This window comes from Brachycentrus maculatus, unplaced genomic scaffold, assembly GCF_059751285.1.
Source record: "Brachycentrus maculatus isolate JH-2025_06_01 unplaced genomic scaffold, ASM5975128v1 h1tg000370l, whole genome shotgun sequence".
Lineage (NCBI taxonomy): Eukaryota > Metazoa > Arthropoda > Insecta > Trichoptera > Brachycentridae > Brachycentrus > Brachycentrus maculatus.
In genome coordinates, this window is record NW_028281119.1 from 2113635 (window position 1) to 2130742 (window position 17108).

The 17108-nt window shown below is 34.0% G+C and overlaps 2 protein-coding genes across 3 annotated transcripts in view; one reads left to right on the forward strand and one right to left on the reverse strand.

Annotated features, from left to right (window-relative positions):
* The first annotated feature begins 1693 nt into the window (after positions 1-1693).
* Positions 1694-11057, forward strand: LOC148303389 (uncharacterized). The gene is made up of 5 exons (XM_088270104.1): positions 1694-2675; positions 4406-4661; positions 5724-5957; positions 7488-7671; positions 8841-11057. Exons 1-5 carry the CDS (start codon positions 1832-1834, stop codon positions 9009-9011), a joined length of 1689 nt encoding a protein of 562 aa, XP_088126230.1. The 5' UTR covers positions 1694-1831; the 3' UTR covers positions 9012-11057.
* A 4130-nt stretch (positions 11058-15187) lies between these two features.
* Positions 15188-17108, reverse strand: part of LOC148303390 (CD151 antigen-like) — a 278505-nt gene continuing 276584 nt past the window's right edge. For both annotated transcript variants that reach the window (XM_088270105.1, XM_088270106.1), the window contains 2 exons: positions 16857-17012; positions 15188-15560 (listed from right to left, as the gene is read on the reverse strand). In XM_088270105.1, coding sequence (XP_088126231.1) covers positions 15417-15560; positions 16857-17012 — 300 coding nt within the window. In that variant the 3' untranslated portion in view covers positions 15188-15416. The remainder of the gene's footprint in view (positions 15561-16856; positions 17013-17108) is intronic.

The following is a 17108-nucleotide window of genomic DNA, read 5'->3' on the forward strand; positions in this document are numbered from 1 at the left end:
GAATAATAAAAAGGGTACCCGTTTCTTATTATAATATGAATGTGTAATTAATATGTAAAATGACTTATTATTATACCATTCTCGCGGTGAGTAGATTATTCGAAATAAGTAGGCAGGTACGTACCAATCACTGGAACCTGTATGAAAAAAATCACATAAAAAGGAACCGATGGAAAATATCATAAAACATTGCTTCTTAGATAAAAAAATATTTAAAAAATGAGGATATAAATACTTTTAAAATATGACTGAATGAGCCACATAGTATTTAAAAACAAAGGCACTGATATTGAAAGTTATTTAAGAAAAAAATCCAAGTGTATAAAAATATTTTAATTTATATTCCTTAGTAATTAAAATTGCATTGAAATTTCTGTACATATTAGTAATATTTACCTAGAATAAAAAAAATCTTGATGACTCTAGTTATTAATATTATAAATCTATGTTATTTCGGAAGCAAGTAAAAAAATTGTTTTACATGAATATATTTATTATCATATTTATTTATTATCACGAAGTATACAGACACATAAGATACCCGCCTTATGTGGTACAAGCTGAAACGTTTTAACAATAATTCCCTAATAAATAAAACCTGTATTGACTTGAGCCACAAAAATTTAAATGGTCGCGGTATAATAAACATACGTACTTAGATACCTACCTACTGCGTATATTCATTGGCGGCGTAGAATGTAGTCGACCTTGGATCGGCGGCATAAAGTGAAATATAAATAATATTTCTCATTATTTGCAACGCAATATATAAATCAAACTTATATACGTAAATAAAAAAAAAGAAATCCAGGAAAAACAATCTGGGTTTATTAAAATGTATTAACTTTAGAAAGTATTGTAAGTTTGATAGTTTTTTAAATGTGTATATTTTTCTGTACACGCCAGCCATCTATGGGTTAATATCATAAGTTTTATCTACAAATTTTCGTATTTGCTTAAGTTATCTCTGTTTTTTTCTGTGTTAAAAGTAACTATGGTGTGTTCATTGCTATAAACGTCACAAGTAGGTCGATGCATATTTTCTGTTAGTTCAGCGCAAATAATTTTTCGGACAGTTTATTAAGATTGACACCATTTAAAAAAAACTAAATGTTATCTTGTATTGATAGGCAACCCCATAAAAGAATTTGTTTGATATTACTTTTGGGTACCATTCATTTCATCACCATATTTTAACCGTTAAAAAATCCCTTTCCATGCTTTATTACAAATTAGGTTTTTAGTGTGGTAAATGAAATAATATGGATTTAGATACGATTTTTGAAGAGGGTGGCATGAATGTTCAATAAGTTGTACGACCAAAGATAATAAAAATCATCTCCCATTATGTGTATATTTCAGTCACTTTAATTTTTAGTGGATTACAAGATGTAAGCTTCACATACTTTTGGTCTAAAAACAAAATGTCTACGATGAAAGATGTGGCCGATAGTTCATAAAACAGGATATAATATTAAATTACATAACGGCCATAGTGGGTAAACAAAAATTATATTTTATTTCTCGTCAATGAAATTGAATTATTGTGGAGTTATAACATTTGTCAATTTTTATTTTATTTTATCGATACGCATTCAACCTATGATGATAGATGTCGTGTGTGCATGATTTACCCATGATAAGACAAAGTATGTTTTTACTGCGGTTGTCCCTATTTTTGTTCAATATCTGTGGTGTTGTTTGAAAATGGCGTTTCCAAATGTCAGAGGTCGGGGAATGGTGCAGTGTTTATAAATGTTTAAAATCCCGCACTTATCGTAATTTGATATGGTACGGTATCTTAAAATATTAATACATTCAAGAAACAAAAATGAGTGCATCTCAGGAGCGGCGTCGTATATCGCCCCTTCCAACACCCGAGCGAACTAATGCCATTGTCGAGATTCACAATAGAAATAAATCTTTCAACGAAACCTCGCCGTCTGCGTCGGTTCAGAAGAGCAGGAGAGACAGTATTAAAAATGACAGATCGAGAAGGTCGTCTAAAACTGAGAATGTACAAGGTCCGGATGCAGGGACTCCGACTATTATCACCGTCGAAGATAGTTCGGCGAGATTGCAGAAATCTCGAGGGTCCTGGGTCGATTCAGATATAAATGTATCCGCCGAAGGTGAATTAGAAATACATACCCAAATAAAGCTCGGGATAATGGGGTTTATGGAAAACGAAATTAAGAAATCCGATGCCAAGCTTCCAATAGCAACTTTGTCAGCATATGTCAATGGAATTACCGAGTCGGAGGAAAACCTAAAGCTCAGTAAGAGTTCTCACGGGAGTGGTAGTCACAGGGAGAAGAAAAGCCCCTCTAGAAGGAAAAAGAAACGCATTTCTTCTAAGCACAGATCAGATTTGGGTTCTGACTTTGATATAACGGTCGCTAGCATGAGCGCCTTAGAAAAAGTCGACGATTATTTAAAAGAATATAATAAGGGGGAAGAAATAACATTGAGTGGAGATTTAGAAATCGAACCCAACGATTTGGTAAATAATAACGGGTCTTCGAAAGAGAGCAAATTAAAGCCAAAGAAACGGCGGAAAAGTCGTCACGAAGAAGGAAAACGTGATAAGAATGCCAACAATAGAGATATAAGCCCCCGAGTTTTTGATCCTTCAACTGGGAAACATGTTAAAACAGTGGGAGACAAAAAGCCAGGTATTTATTACTTTCGCCATGATTTTGGAATAAGGGATGGAAATTAGATGGAAAAAACTATTTCTTTTAATATTGTTAGTATTTAAAGCATTTACTTTGTAGTTAATTACATTATTTTATTTTTTTTACAAAAATGTTAGTAATGTTAGTTACTACTCTAACCACTCACTGAAATTTTTGTCTACCGGTTTTGAGATGTACCCATCTCTTCTTCCTATAATATTTCTTTTGACCCTAAACTATTAAGGTTGTTATTTTTTACTGCTAAGGTTCCTTTTTATTAGTGGTTTTGGTCAATTTTTAAATAACATTTTTAAAACAATTTTGTTTAGCTACATAAAAAAATCAAAAAGTGTTATTTATATTTTAGTGTATTTATTAAAAATACAAGAGGATAGAGAAGAATTACTGTGTGAAATTTAGGTATTAGGAACATGCTCAAATCATGTATTCCAAACATTGTTTATAACATATGTATTGTTTATAACATATGTTTTTAAAACTGATTTATGAGCAGAAGATGAATTGAAAGATTCACTGTTTTCTCGCATTCTTTTATTGCGATGCACAATAATGTCGCTTCCATCATCACTCTCCATTTATAGGAACAAATGTCTCGTCGTCCATAGTAACGCTGTCATTTGATACATCCTCCTTATTAGAACTAATATCCGACATGGTGAAAAATATCGATTCACTTTTAAGATGTATTAATTTAACATGATTAACAATAAATAGAGTTATCAAGACACACGCCAACCACAATACACGCACTCAAATAGAACATGTGCTTTCTCGAGGACCGACAAACGCACATTAAATAATGCAGCGCCTAAGCGCTGCATCGCAATTAATGTAATTAACTCTTAACTCATGTGTTGCTTTTTTTTTTTTTGGGGTCAAAAGATCTTGCATCCCTTATGTCAGTGCGACCATATTAGGTCTATTGTAACTTCCCTCTGTATTACAGCTCACTGCCAAGACCTACATGAGTCATGTAACTCACAACCTGTCTTGGTGGTAGGAGCATCACCTTCTCGGAGTCCAGTAGAGGTCCTCCAAGGATGTGACATCGTTTGTGAGCGAGTGCATCACAATTGTAGAGAATATGTATTGCTTAAAAAACCGTATTGAGTGGAAGGCACTAGTGGCTTAAATGCAGATTTGAGAATACAACCCGTTGTACTTGGTAACCAAATGTCCTATCGAAGCAGACAGATAAATAAATCCATAATTAATTTTTGTTTTTACATTTTGAGTGTGTCCAAATACTTGTTCCCAAATCTGGATTATCTCAATATAAAATAACTCTTAAGTGGAGATAATCCAGATTTGTGAACAAGTTTTGACACTCAAATTGTTGTACATAAAATAACTGGTCAAATTATAAGGAAAATAAAAAATTGAAAATCATATTTTCAGGCGGGTCTCAAGTATGTGAACATAATTCAGGATTCAGACTAAAAAGAATCTTCTTAATAAAAGCTTTCCTCATCCCAACATACATGGCTGTTGTGAACTTACACATACTGTGTCATGAGATTGATCAATCTAGAAATTCCAAAAATTTGAGTAGTGGGATGTCAATCGTGGGTAAAATTGTTGAATGTTACACTTGTGAAAAGTGATAACTGAGCCTATGAGGGTCGTAAGTCCTGCAAATGCCCAGACTTCCATATTCTTCATCTATGATGTCAAAAATGTAATATTTTTTGCTTTTCTCGTTTTAGCTCGGCCTACACTAGATCTCACATCGATGCTAGATGGATTCGGCTCCGATATCAGCAGTTACAATGAGAGACATATTGACAATCCATTTTCATCACCTTCTCCGATGACATCACCGAACGACGGGACACTAGATGGTGCCTTCAGCAGAAGGCCGGATAAAATATATGTACAGCGAGGTGGACACTTTAGGGCTGTTGCGAGGGACAGAGTTCTGGGTGAAGCTCAAAGACGGGCTGAAGAAAGAAAATACTTTAGGTATGCGGATTTAAAATTGTAATCAGACTAATATTTATTTAGGAAGTCCAGCCTACTTTCTTTCCTATTCTATTCTGAAGGGTGAGGGATTAAAAGTAAACCTTTTTTTTACCTAGAATAATTTCTAGGCAAAAAAGTGCTCAAAAATGATAAATAATTTTTTATGGTAAGTACAGTAAATCCCCCTACATCGTTGACATAGGTACCCCTTTATCTTAAGGAATTTTATAAGAGGTTAATGTTTTAAATTGTATTTTTACAATTTAACTATCGGAAATGAATGTAATGAATCATTTAAATTGAAATACAATTTTAAAACATTAACTTCTCTTTTATGTCCCCTCCGATAACGCTGTCAAGGGAAATTTACTGTATTTTTCATTTTACAATTAGGCATATGTAATCCCAAAGGTTTATTATGTGTATTAATTATTGTACGTATGGGTTTTAATGATAAAATACAATTTAGTACACTATAAAAGTCAGTGTTTGAGTTTAATATTTAGAATATAAATTAAAATGGAGTTCAACAAATTAAACACCAAATCTATTAATACATACAGTACAGTCTCGATTATCTGACCTAAACTGGCCGCGGCAAAGTCGGATAAGCGAAAAGGTCGGATAACACGGATAATGATAAAAACAACATTGAAAATGTGTTAATTTTATTTGCACATTGAAAACTTTTCAAATATGTACATGTAACATAACTGAATGTGATGAACTAAAACATCAAAATGCACTTACGGCAAAGTAATAAAACATGTTTTACAGTAGGTACATTCTCACATACAATGCAGTGAATTATGAAATTGAACTTATGTTTGGGCGAAAAACGTTTGTGATTGCCCTTTTTTTAACCCGCTGTTTGTCGTTTTCTAATCTACTGGGGCATTGCTCCGGTAGGTTGGATAACTCCGAAGGTAGGAAAACAAAAGGTCGGATAACCGAAGGTTAGATAACCGAAGGTCAGATAACCGAGCCCCTACTGTATTTCGTTTGTTGCTCGCTAGGAACCAGATTTTCAAACTGGCGAACAAATGTTCATCATCATTACAGATTGAGCAGTCTGACCCCGCTGGACGTGGCGATCAGCGCGCAGGGCGGGTGGCGCGGGGTGGCGACGCTGGCGCACGGCCTGCTGGCGGGGCTGGCGCTCATGCACCTGCTGGCGCTGGCGTACGGCGACGGCTCCCGCCCCGGCCACCTGTCCTTCCACGCCGCCATCGTGGTCCCCTACTCCGCCGCCTACTACTTCCTGTGCTCCTGCTGCCTGGTCTCCGTATTTGATAGGTAGTCAAATTTATTCATTAACCCCCCTATACATACGAGCGTACGTGATATGCGTTTTTTGTTGTTGTTGCACCAATGCGCTAACCCTGTGCCAAAAACCGGTAATGTAAAGGCAAAGGGGTATACCTTTCTCAGACCAAATTTTACAGGAGAGCAAAAACAAACTTGCGAAATTAAATAACTCATTTTTTAAATGTATTTTTATATGTACATATCTCAATAAAACTAATTAAGTATTGCAACAACAGCTATATCCTTTTGCCAGATTATGGAATACACTATTTAAGAAATTCTGTGGAACAAACTTAGAAAATGAAAAATTTGACAGATAAACCCCTTTGCCATTACACTACCGAAATATCCGCAGGGGTAGGCACAGAGAATAGAAAGCCACACCACTCTTTGTCTTTGCAAACATTCTTCGCCGCTTCCGCATTCATTCATCTCCTTATACGTACCTGACGATTATTTCAACTCCTGACCCGGCCGTTTTCAAGTATTTGACATACCTGATTGTGCCAAGTTTTCCTCGGTCTTTCTCTGCTTCTCTTTCCAACTACATTTGCCCCATAAATTTGCTTAACCATTCTTTCCTCACTCATACGCTCCACATGTCCAAACCATCTCAACACACCTTTCTTAATTTTATCGATACTGCTTATCTCAGCTTTGCATTCCTTCCTTATTTCACTATTCGAACATCTATCATACATCGTTTTGTCGCACATTCTTCTGAGAGATCGCATTTTGACTGCATTCAGTCTACTTTCATCCTTCTTTTGCCAATTCCATGTTTCACTTCTATGCATTAGAGTTGGAACCAGGACTCCGTTGTGCACTGCCAGTTTAGCTTCCGCTGATAGGTTTTTATTTGCTATAACTGATTTCAGTGTACCATTCACTTTGTTCCCAGCATTCACTCTCCTTTCTATGTCTTTTTCAATCTTTCCATCCCTAGAAAACATACTACCCAAATATACGAAATCATCTAACTAATGTATATGCTAATACATGTTTCAGTAATTATTATTTGTACAAATTCTTCAAATAAAAAAAAAATGAAACTCGGGAATTCTGGGTACTTACAAGGCTTACGACCTGTTATTGGCTTGTTTACCTGATCACCAATTATTAAACATCACAATTTAAATAAAAATTGTTTATGTTTTATTTCATGCTTTTTCTATGACAGCCTCATTGCAATGACGTCCCGCAATTTTTTTTCAAGTAGCAGGTAAAATACAGAAATAAGTGTGGTTTTAGTGTTTAAATACAACCACAGATGGCAGCGCAAGTTCCACATTAGAAATAAATGTCACCAGGCTTTAATTATACTTGTGCGCGTTAATGTACACCCGTACTCCTTTGAGGAATGTTTTGTTTGGACGACCATGTACTACCACACTCCCAGACAGGTTAAAATAAGACATGTGTAGTATGATTAAAATAAAAATATATATACAAATATATCAATGCTGTTTTATGACAGGAAAGGACCGGTTTGTTGAATATTGAACACTTGTCTTTCAGCTTGGAGATAAATCTGTCCGATTTAGTATCGCTCTTCCAATCCCACCTCCGGGGAGTCCTGCTGGCCTTCCTCTACCTCGTGTGTATGGTCATCACTCTCTCCAGCCGGAAGTACGATGAAATGGTCGCCTTTCTCAACACAGACTTTAATTCCACTTCTATTGGGACCAATTCCACAATGGTGGTAAGCAGTCTTTCATGGACTTCTAGTTATTACAATTTTTTTAATATTTTTTAAATTGTGTGCACAAAACTTGTGTGCGACCCATCATGACATATGGGATCGAAAGAGGAGCGCACACCATAATCACAAAAAAAACGAGCTTAGAGTGTAAGAAATGAAGACTCTAAGAAGCAAATCTGGCAAGAGTCTACGAGACAGAATTACGAATGCCAGGATAAGGGAAATATGCGAGATCGAAGATGTCGTTAGGTGGGGAAGGCAACCAAGGAGACAATGGTATGCGCATGTGAAGAGAACTTCACTTCCCAATTTATAGACACATTTCCTCATGAAAAATATTTATTTAGTTATTTTGTACTATGCAATAAAAATATTTTGTCCGCCTCCGTAGTGTAATAATGGTCAGTACACTCGGCTACCATTCTGGAGGTCCCGGGTTCGATTCCCTGGGGGGTCAAATAAATACAAGTGATTTTTTCACTCTAATATTTATTCCATATTACCCTGGACTGGTACCTGAAGCGGAGGGCTGTTCGCCTTTCCTTCATGTGTTTACGATCAAGATAACTACGTTTGTATGATGCAGTGTCCTATGCACCAATGGGGTGCGGATAAGGATTTGAATGAAATGAAATGAATGAAAAAATAAAATAAAAAAATTAATAAGACTTGTCAATGGAGAATCGTTAAGAGTGATAACTTTAAGTTACAAATAAAACACAAATTTTTTTACCACTTGAGTATTATATTTTGTTACGACTAGTTTCGGAAGCTACAAATGCTTCCATCTATAGAATATAGTATAAAACTTTTAGACAGTTTTATATTTATACCTGTAGATAGAAGCATCTGTACCTTCCGAAACTAGTCGTAACGAAATATAATACTCATGTTGTAAAAAACAAGTATTTTATTTGTAATTTAATCATGTCATATCACAAAGTGAATGCTGAAACAATAAATAGCAAAACAGAGATAACTTTATTTTAAAAAAAAGTATACGATATGATATATTTAATTTGAATAAATGAATGTCAAGTTTTAAAAAAACTGTTGTCAATTTTGAAACCAATTTTTTTTTTCTAAATGTAAACCCAGATGTCAGCAAATCATTTTTTATCTACAGATTTTTTCTTAATATCTACTAAGTATGTTATGTATTTTTTTAGGTTACCCCACCTGATTATTATTCTACATGGTCACACCTATCTATATGGCGCGCAGTTGTTCCTATATTGGCGGCCGTATTGGTAGCGCTCCTCAGGCAAGAGGATGTCCTGTATCGGGAACTTGCAAAGCTGGTGCATTTCAAACATTCCCTCCAATCAATCGGGGGCTAGTCAAGTGTCAAATGTCGTAGATATTCTAAATATTTATTTATGTACTTCTTCTATATTGAATATCACACATAATAATACATGTATATAGTACTTTAAACCTATCCTAATTGTAATTTGCATTGGTAAATGGAAACCAAACATATTCTAGTCATTAGATTTATGCATCTTATCACATGGGAATAATTACATACGGGGTGTGGCAAGTAAAATCTGGGAATTTGTAGATTAAACTCAGGCAAACAAAGTTAGGAACCTAATTTTTTTAACGGATTTTAAAGTACTCCCCTCCTAACTCAAAACAACGTTTCCAACATTTCTCCCATGATTGGAAGTAGTCTTGACAGTCCTCTAAAGTTAGGCCTTTGAAGAGTTGACGGTCGTATCCTCCTGGACGGCCTCTACGCTACCATGATGGGTTCTTTTGAGGTGACTCTTCATTTTAGGGAACAAGAAGTCACAGGGGACTGTAGGGTGGGTGCTCTAACATTGGGATACTTTTTTTCGCCAAATATTCCCTCACAATCAAGGAGGAATGAGCCGGCACGTCATCATGGTACAAGAGCCAGCCATTTGTGGCGAGTTCACGTTGTCACAGCCGCTCCATACTTCAACATAGAACTTTCCAGTCACTGTCTGGCTCTCATGAACGTATTCGCGGTGAAAAATGATTTGAACATTGTAGAAAATGATCAGCATTGTCTTCAGCCGTGATTTTGACATCCTTGTTTTCGTTGGGCGCTCCCCACCGTCTCTATCCACTGTAGGCTTTGTCTACGGGTCTCGGGGTCATATCTGAATACTGTCACTACACGGTTCATCCAGTCAACAAGTCGGCTCAACAAGTCGGCTCAACAGTTACGACCAAAAATCGGATTACAGCATGTTGCTTAAAAACTCATTTTAGAGTCAGTCAGTTCTACGACCGAGTTAAAAAAAACTTGTATCCGAAGAACACCCGTAAAAAACTTACCAGACGCCCGAACACCGTGAAATCTTCACTATAATGGACAAGAAGGGCCTATCGAACCAGGGGCATGCACGTCAGTTATATCACGTCGGTGGTTTGCAAGCCAGAACCAAATTCTTGGAATTTAATTGCCACACGTATAAAATACGTATAAAATTTCAGTTTGTACAACTTACAAAATGATTAGCACATGCCGTACTGTTAAACTAAGAGTGTGCATTACATTTTTGACAATGTATTTATGTACTGGCCACATCTTGAAAGGCTCGATCGATCCTTCCTCATCAAAATCACTCTCACAAAACTAGTCGTGCGTATGCGAACAGATTGTCATTTTCAGCCAAAATTAAGTAACAATGCCATTAAAATAAGTACGTTTACAATGTGCAATGGCTTAAATCTAGTCAGTATGTTTAATTTTTATTTAATATGTATAGTATGATGTATGTAAAATAGTACTTATCCGATGATATTGTCACATCGGAAATTTACTGGCACAGCTCAAATTATTATTATTTTCTATTTATTTTTACTTAAATAAAGTGCTAAGATGTTCTATTTTTATGTTACAGAGTGTTATGATACTCTATTGTCGATCGATCGGATTGTTGAGAAATAAATAAAAAATGATATGTTATATAAGAAATCATATTGAGGCGGTGATAACATTCCTAACTGCATGAAGCGAGGTGATCAGTTTCTTGTTCTATTCTTCCAGATCCTAGTAATGTTCATAGTGAAGGATATTATGGCTGTATGGAAAGGGAAATGAAGAAATAGTAGACAGGAAAGGGCGAATAGCACTAATGGCTTGGTGTATTGGCTACCAAAATCCGTGGAGGGTCAAAATATTATTTATTTATTTTTAGTGTACATTTATTTTATATCACCCTGGACAATACCTTAAATGCAGAACTGATGATCACCTTATCTTCATGTAATTAACAATCTTAGGACGACAAAAGTATTTCTATTTGTTTGGTAGATTGATGCTTAACGATGGAATTGATGCTTAAGGAAGAGAAAAGTATTTTTACCTTCTGCGCTGGCCTCATTTCAAAGTCAAAAAATAAGAAAAATTTTCATGTTGTCGTATGAATATTACGTACCAATCTCCTTGTTAAGGTCTAAAATATATGTACACAATTATCAAATCCCTTCACCAGCGGTCCACTGACGTAAAAACACTCGTTCGAAATGTGTTAATGGTCAACAGTACTTCAATAAAGTACAGTGTCCTATGTATCATCAGGTGAATATAAAAATCAGTAGAGGCTTTATTGTTGTCATTTCATTATTTTATTTAAAAGTCATTATTATCAGGATTATAATGGTAATGAATTAAATTGCTAAATTCTTTCTCAAATGTTACATCTTTGTCAAATCTTATGAGGTTTCGAGCGTGTTTTGCCAATTAGAAGTTTTTTTTTATACTAAAGGTAATTAGTACTTTATATATCTTTTTATTTATATACGAAAATTTAATTCAAAAGATTTTAAATACCATAGAGTAAAAATAAGTATTATTGTTTCTAAATATAATAAAATAAAATTAAGCATTGTAAATTTAATTAATATAAAATTATTTAAAGAATTTAAGGTTAACAGTGATATTACGTACCTAGTCAAATATGCATTTATTTTTAAATGGGTTGCATTTTATATCTACAATTTATGAACCTTTATTTCAACTTTCCTATGCGGTAACTTCGACCAAAGAGAAGACTGATGTTTGGTGTGATTTTCTAACATCAAGCTGAGATAAGACTTTTTATTTATTATTTAATGTTTGATATATTTTTTAATTACTTGAAAATCTTACACAAATCTTATGAAGAGTTTTTTTTATTTATTTTCTAGGTAAAAATGAGAATGAAATATTAATGAGAACATCTGTAGTTCTCGAAACTAGTCATGTTGACATTGATAAACTCAAAAAATTGATCAATTGCTTTTTTAAATTGATTTTTTAATGTGTTGGGATATGGATGGGATAATCTATAAGTCAGGTTAGAAATAAGTGACCACTTTATGATAATATATTATTTTATTTGGTACATACAAAACAGATTTCTGATTTATTTCATTAACACATTATTTTAAGTACATTTAAAGCGTATATTAAAAAATCCTTAGTTTTTTATTATTTATTTATCACTAAATGTTGCATCTACAGTGTAATGGTTATTAATTTTGTATATATACATTCCATACATACTTATCTATGAATTAAATGCAATTCAACGTAATTTTTCCTCACAATTTTACACCAATTTATTTTAATATTAAATCAACATAATCATTGAAAATAATTTTTTAAATATTTTAAAAATATCTTTGGTAATTGCAATGGAATATTAAATAATAACTATGCGTAAGTATAAATATCTTTTTGTTTAGACATATTAATAAACATTGAAAATAAACTTTATGGTATCTCTAATATGTTCATATCTTTTATTTTTATACGAAAGTACTTGGATACGCTATATTGTTGTAAAATTGTACATTCTTTCAATGTGACTTGATATTTATTGGTAATTTTTACCTACAAACAAATGCCATGAACAAATTCAATGAATGTGCCTGTAAATGTTTATGTTTACAAATATATTATTTTATTTCTTTATTAGCACCAGTCAAGTAAAATATTCTCTTTTCGCTATGTTCCTCTGCACTGAGTTGGTGCGCTTTTCTCGTTGTGTTTGCATTCCTTACACGTAAGATTAGTGTATTTAATTGTACCTTAACACTTATATAATATCATGAATCTATAAAAATAAAGAATATTATTGGCAGCTATGACTTGTGTTTTACTTAAAGGACTAAAAATTTATGTCAAATACTTTAATGTGTTAATACGCGAAACTAATCCGGTTTTATATGAAGTGACAGTTTAGTCGACGGATTCTCCAGTTCTTTGGACACGTTGCGCGTGGCAACGAGGATAGCCTGGAACTACTAGTTAGAGAGGTAGAGGAAGATCCCCACACGATGGACCGATCAAATTAAGGCAGCAGCAGGCACCTCAGTGGTTGGAGCGCTACGTGCAGCACAGTCAAGGGATAACTGGAGAAGAGTCATTGCTTCTGCAAGGGTCACAACCCTCGGCAATGAGGAATAAGATGGAAAAGAAGACAGTTTAGTAGACTGCCATCTATTGTGCAACCGTTCTTAACGACTGACAGCTGTGACATCTGTGACTTTAGATAATGCGCTTTGTTAAATCATACAGCCATATGCTTTTTGTGTAAGTGTAATATTTTCTTGTGTATTATCAAAAATGAGACTTTTTAAAATTAAATAATAATTTTAACATACTTATCTTCACCATTGCTTAAATAAAGGCGATTAGTTTGACAACTGTCAGCTTGTTCTGTTAAATTAAGGCCAGAAAGGCCAAAATAAATATAAGTGATTTTTTCACTACAATTACCCTGGACTGGTACCTGAAGTGTAAGACTAATCACCTTGTCTTCATATAATTTACAATCAATTTAACATTGCATCAATTTGACGCAGCGTCCTATGCACCATTGGGTGGAGATAAAGGTCAGAAGAAGGGTACATGGATATATAATATATTTTTTAAAGTGTTTGTTGTTGCAGTAGGTTGTCACTTTTTGGCCATTCTTATCACATTGAAGGTGTATTAGTGACTAATTTATTGGATTACATAAAATTTTAACAGTTTTAGTTTCTCGGTGCATATATGTCGGGTAATAGTGTCGTACTTAGGTATCCACTATGCGGAGTTTCGCGTATTTAAATTAAAGTATTTGTTTACACTACAACTATGTTTCTTATCATTAGCTTTCAATTCCGCTGCTAACACGAGAAATGTTTAATTTTACCAACATTTACTTAAGTCTACTGGTCTTATACCCTTTTGGTTAATGTATTCCCCAAACTGAGAAAGATTATAATAATTATCAAATAATACCTTACCATGTAGGTATCTTTTCAAACGTGTATTCATATATTAGGATCCTTAACTTTTAAAGATTTATTATAATTTCATTTAGAATAATGCTTTATATGGTTTCATATGTACATAATATGCAAAATATTTCAAAGTTCAAACGTTAGTCATCTCAATTCCCTGAGCGTCAGTTCCAAGGAGAAAGAATGCATTGACTACTTCGAGTAGATACCTTCAACAGAGATTCGGTAACTTTAACATCCTGACAAAATGGATCGATAATCGATTGAGAAATGTCAAAGTCTTTATAAATAACAGTCCAGAAGTAAAATTTAAGTTATCTTCACTCCGTAGTCAAAGCGTCAACTATCCATAGTAATGAACCACCTCATGACACTAATTTCTGAATCAGTCATAATAATTGTGTTTATTATTCCGTCAATATGTTATTTTTTTCAAGTAAATTTTAACTGATTAATATGTTGACAATTCGATAACAATTTTTTAATATAGAATCCCTGTGGCTACAAATTGCAAGAAAATGTTGTTTTCCAGTACCTCTTACATAAGTAAATACAATGCCGTGCTCTAAGGTAAATTTGTAATTTTTTTATTATAATGTAGTCAGAATGATTTATAACTTAATATTATTAAATGTTTTTAAATTATTTCGAGAAATAAAAATACTTTGTATTCTGATCCACTCACATCAGAGTGGATCAGAATACAAAGTATTTTTATTTCTCGAAATAATTTATCAAGATGATCCACAAAGTTAATGCTTTCAATATTCAAAACAAAATGTTTTTAAAATTATGAATTGGATTTTATATAAGACTAAAATAATCACATAATAATTCTGATGATGTTGGTAATGACACCTGTTCCCTGATTCATAATAAACCTACCTGTGGTAGTTGTAACGCCATATACAAACTGTTTTAAGGATTTTCGGGGTACTGTAAATCAAAATATTTTGATGGTCTATATTATATACTAAATTTGATAGTATAAACAGATTATTATGGCAAAATTAATGCGTTTAACGATTTGGGAACCTGGTTATTCCATAGTAGTTGACGTGTTGTTGTTAATTTAGACCACAACTTGTATTTTGAATCTATATCTAAAAGGTACTGGTTTGAAGTAATTTGCCACATGAAATTCAGGACACAATTATTTTTTTTGCAGTAATTTTACATCTTTTTGAAAAATGCTTCAATTCAAGTATGTTGGTATTAACAATCTGTACTCAAATAACAATTTAAAACCCAATATCGCTTATCGTAGTGATGCTGATTATTTTCTCGGAAGTATTAGGGTGCGACAGTCGCCTTCTCTTGGACGAATGAACGGGGCAATGTTCCCGATCTGTAATCCCGAAAGCGTTCAACTTTGCCGCGCGTCCGTTTCTGTACCTGGCCATCTGGCTGTTGGATTTGTCAAACACTCGGGACTTGGAAGTGCCCATGCGACATGACGCGCTGCTAACGTTGTTGACCTTCTTAGGCAAAGGTCAGTCCAGTACGTCCTTCAGCTTGACGTAAAGGCAACATGAAATGATCATCCCGAAGATTGGTATGATGCTGATGCCTAAGCCGACCGCTCCTAGTATGATGAGATGGTCTCTTATGTGATTAGCCATTGGTCTCATGCATCCCTAAAATTAGAAAAAACCAACATTAAAAAAATATATAAAAAAAACTATCTAACTATCACGCCACTTTCGCAGGGCTGGGCAGAGAGAATAGAATGCCACACCACTTAAAATGTTTGCTGTAATTGATTTTTTAGCTATATTTTTGTTCATCTGGGAAGACAGTCTCATCCCTTATTTTAGTTACACTTTTGGGTGGGCAATGCCGATGCATACTACGATGAAAAATAAGAAGTTATTCAACCTTTTGTATTTTTTTTATATTTATTTTCAAAACATCCTATTGAAACTACCTAACTAACCATCACGCCGCTTCTCCGGAGGGGTAGGCAGAGAGAATAGAACGTCACACCACTCTGTCTTTGCAAACATTCTTCACTTCTTCAAGCATCTCCTCATACACACCCGCCGATGATTTCGACTCCTAACCTAACCTTATTCCAACTACAATATTTATACCCTAAATATGTACTTTCAAGTACATATTTGGCATACCTGATTGTGCCAAGTTTTTCTCGGTGTTCCTCTGCTCCTTTTTTCAACGACAGTATTTAATTTTGTATTTATTTAACATCATTCTGATGGCAAAAGCTGTAAATTGCCATTTTAACATTTTGCCTAGTGGCTGTCGATGTATTGATAAAATAAAATATTTTTTACATCAAATATTGGTCAGTAATCGAAAAAGGCTAAATACATACATATAAGACAATTAATAAATTTAATTATTTTAGTTCATTATTTGTTTATACAATAATTTCAGTTTAAAAATATTTTTGCTTACTGATTTAGCTCGTCATAACCTTTTCATGGTATAATGTTTTGTCATATAAAAATGTTTTGGTACTTGACTATTGATATTTTAACACTCACCTACTATTTGGGTAAATTTAAATATAATGTAATTCAGAAACTTACATATCGTGGGTATACTGGCAAAAAACGTTAACTCGAAAATATGCAATTTTGATCTTATGATGCAAATTATAAAGTTTTCAACGTTCTATAAACTGACAAAATACACTAAGTAGTTTGAAATGTCATATTTATGTGGTTTTAAAAGTAAATTTAACTTTTAGTTTAATAGCGGGTATTTTATTCAGGCTAAAATATTTAAATAATGGATGATTCAAACAGGGATTTAAGATTTAACAGTTTTTTCCAGTATACCCACAATATATTTTGATCTCCTTGGGAATCAAACCCGGGGCTTGCAGCATGTTAGCTAAAAGTGGTAACCATCACACTACAGAAGCGGACAATAATATTTGCTATTATGTATTATATTATGCTACCAACCCCGTAATGGATATTGGAAGGGTGGTCTCGTAGACCACACCTTGGTGTGACAGTTCTGCAGCAGGAATCTGGCACAAGTCTTTTCTCTGCGGGTGACCTCCTTAGCCATGCGCTGGCCTTCCAATCTTCGAATCTCACCGCACCACAGCATCGGAACTGCAAAATGGTTGGTCAAATTTTATTATTCTAAATTAAATGAAGTCATCTTATGTTTGTATTATTTTTTGACATCTCATCAAAGATGAAGAAGAA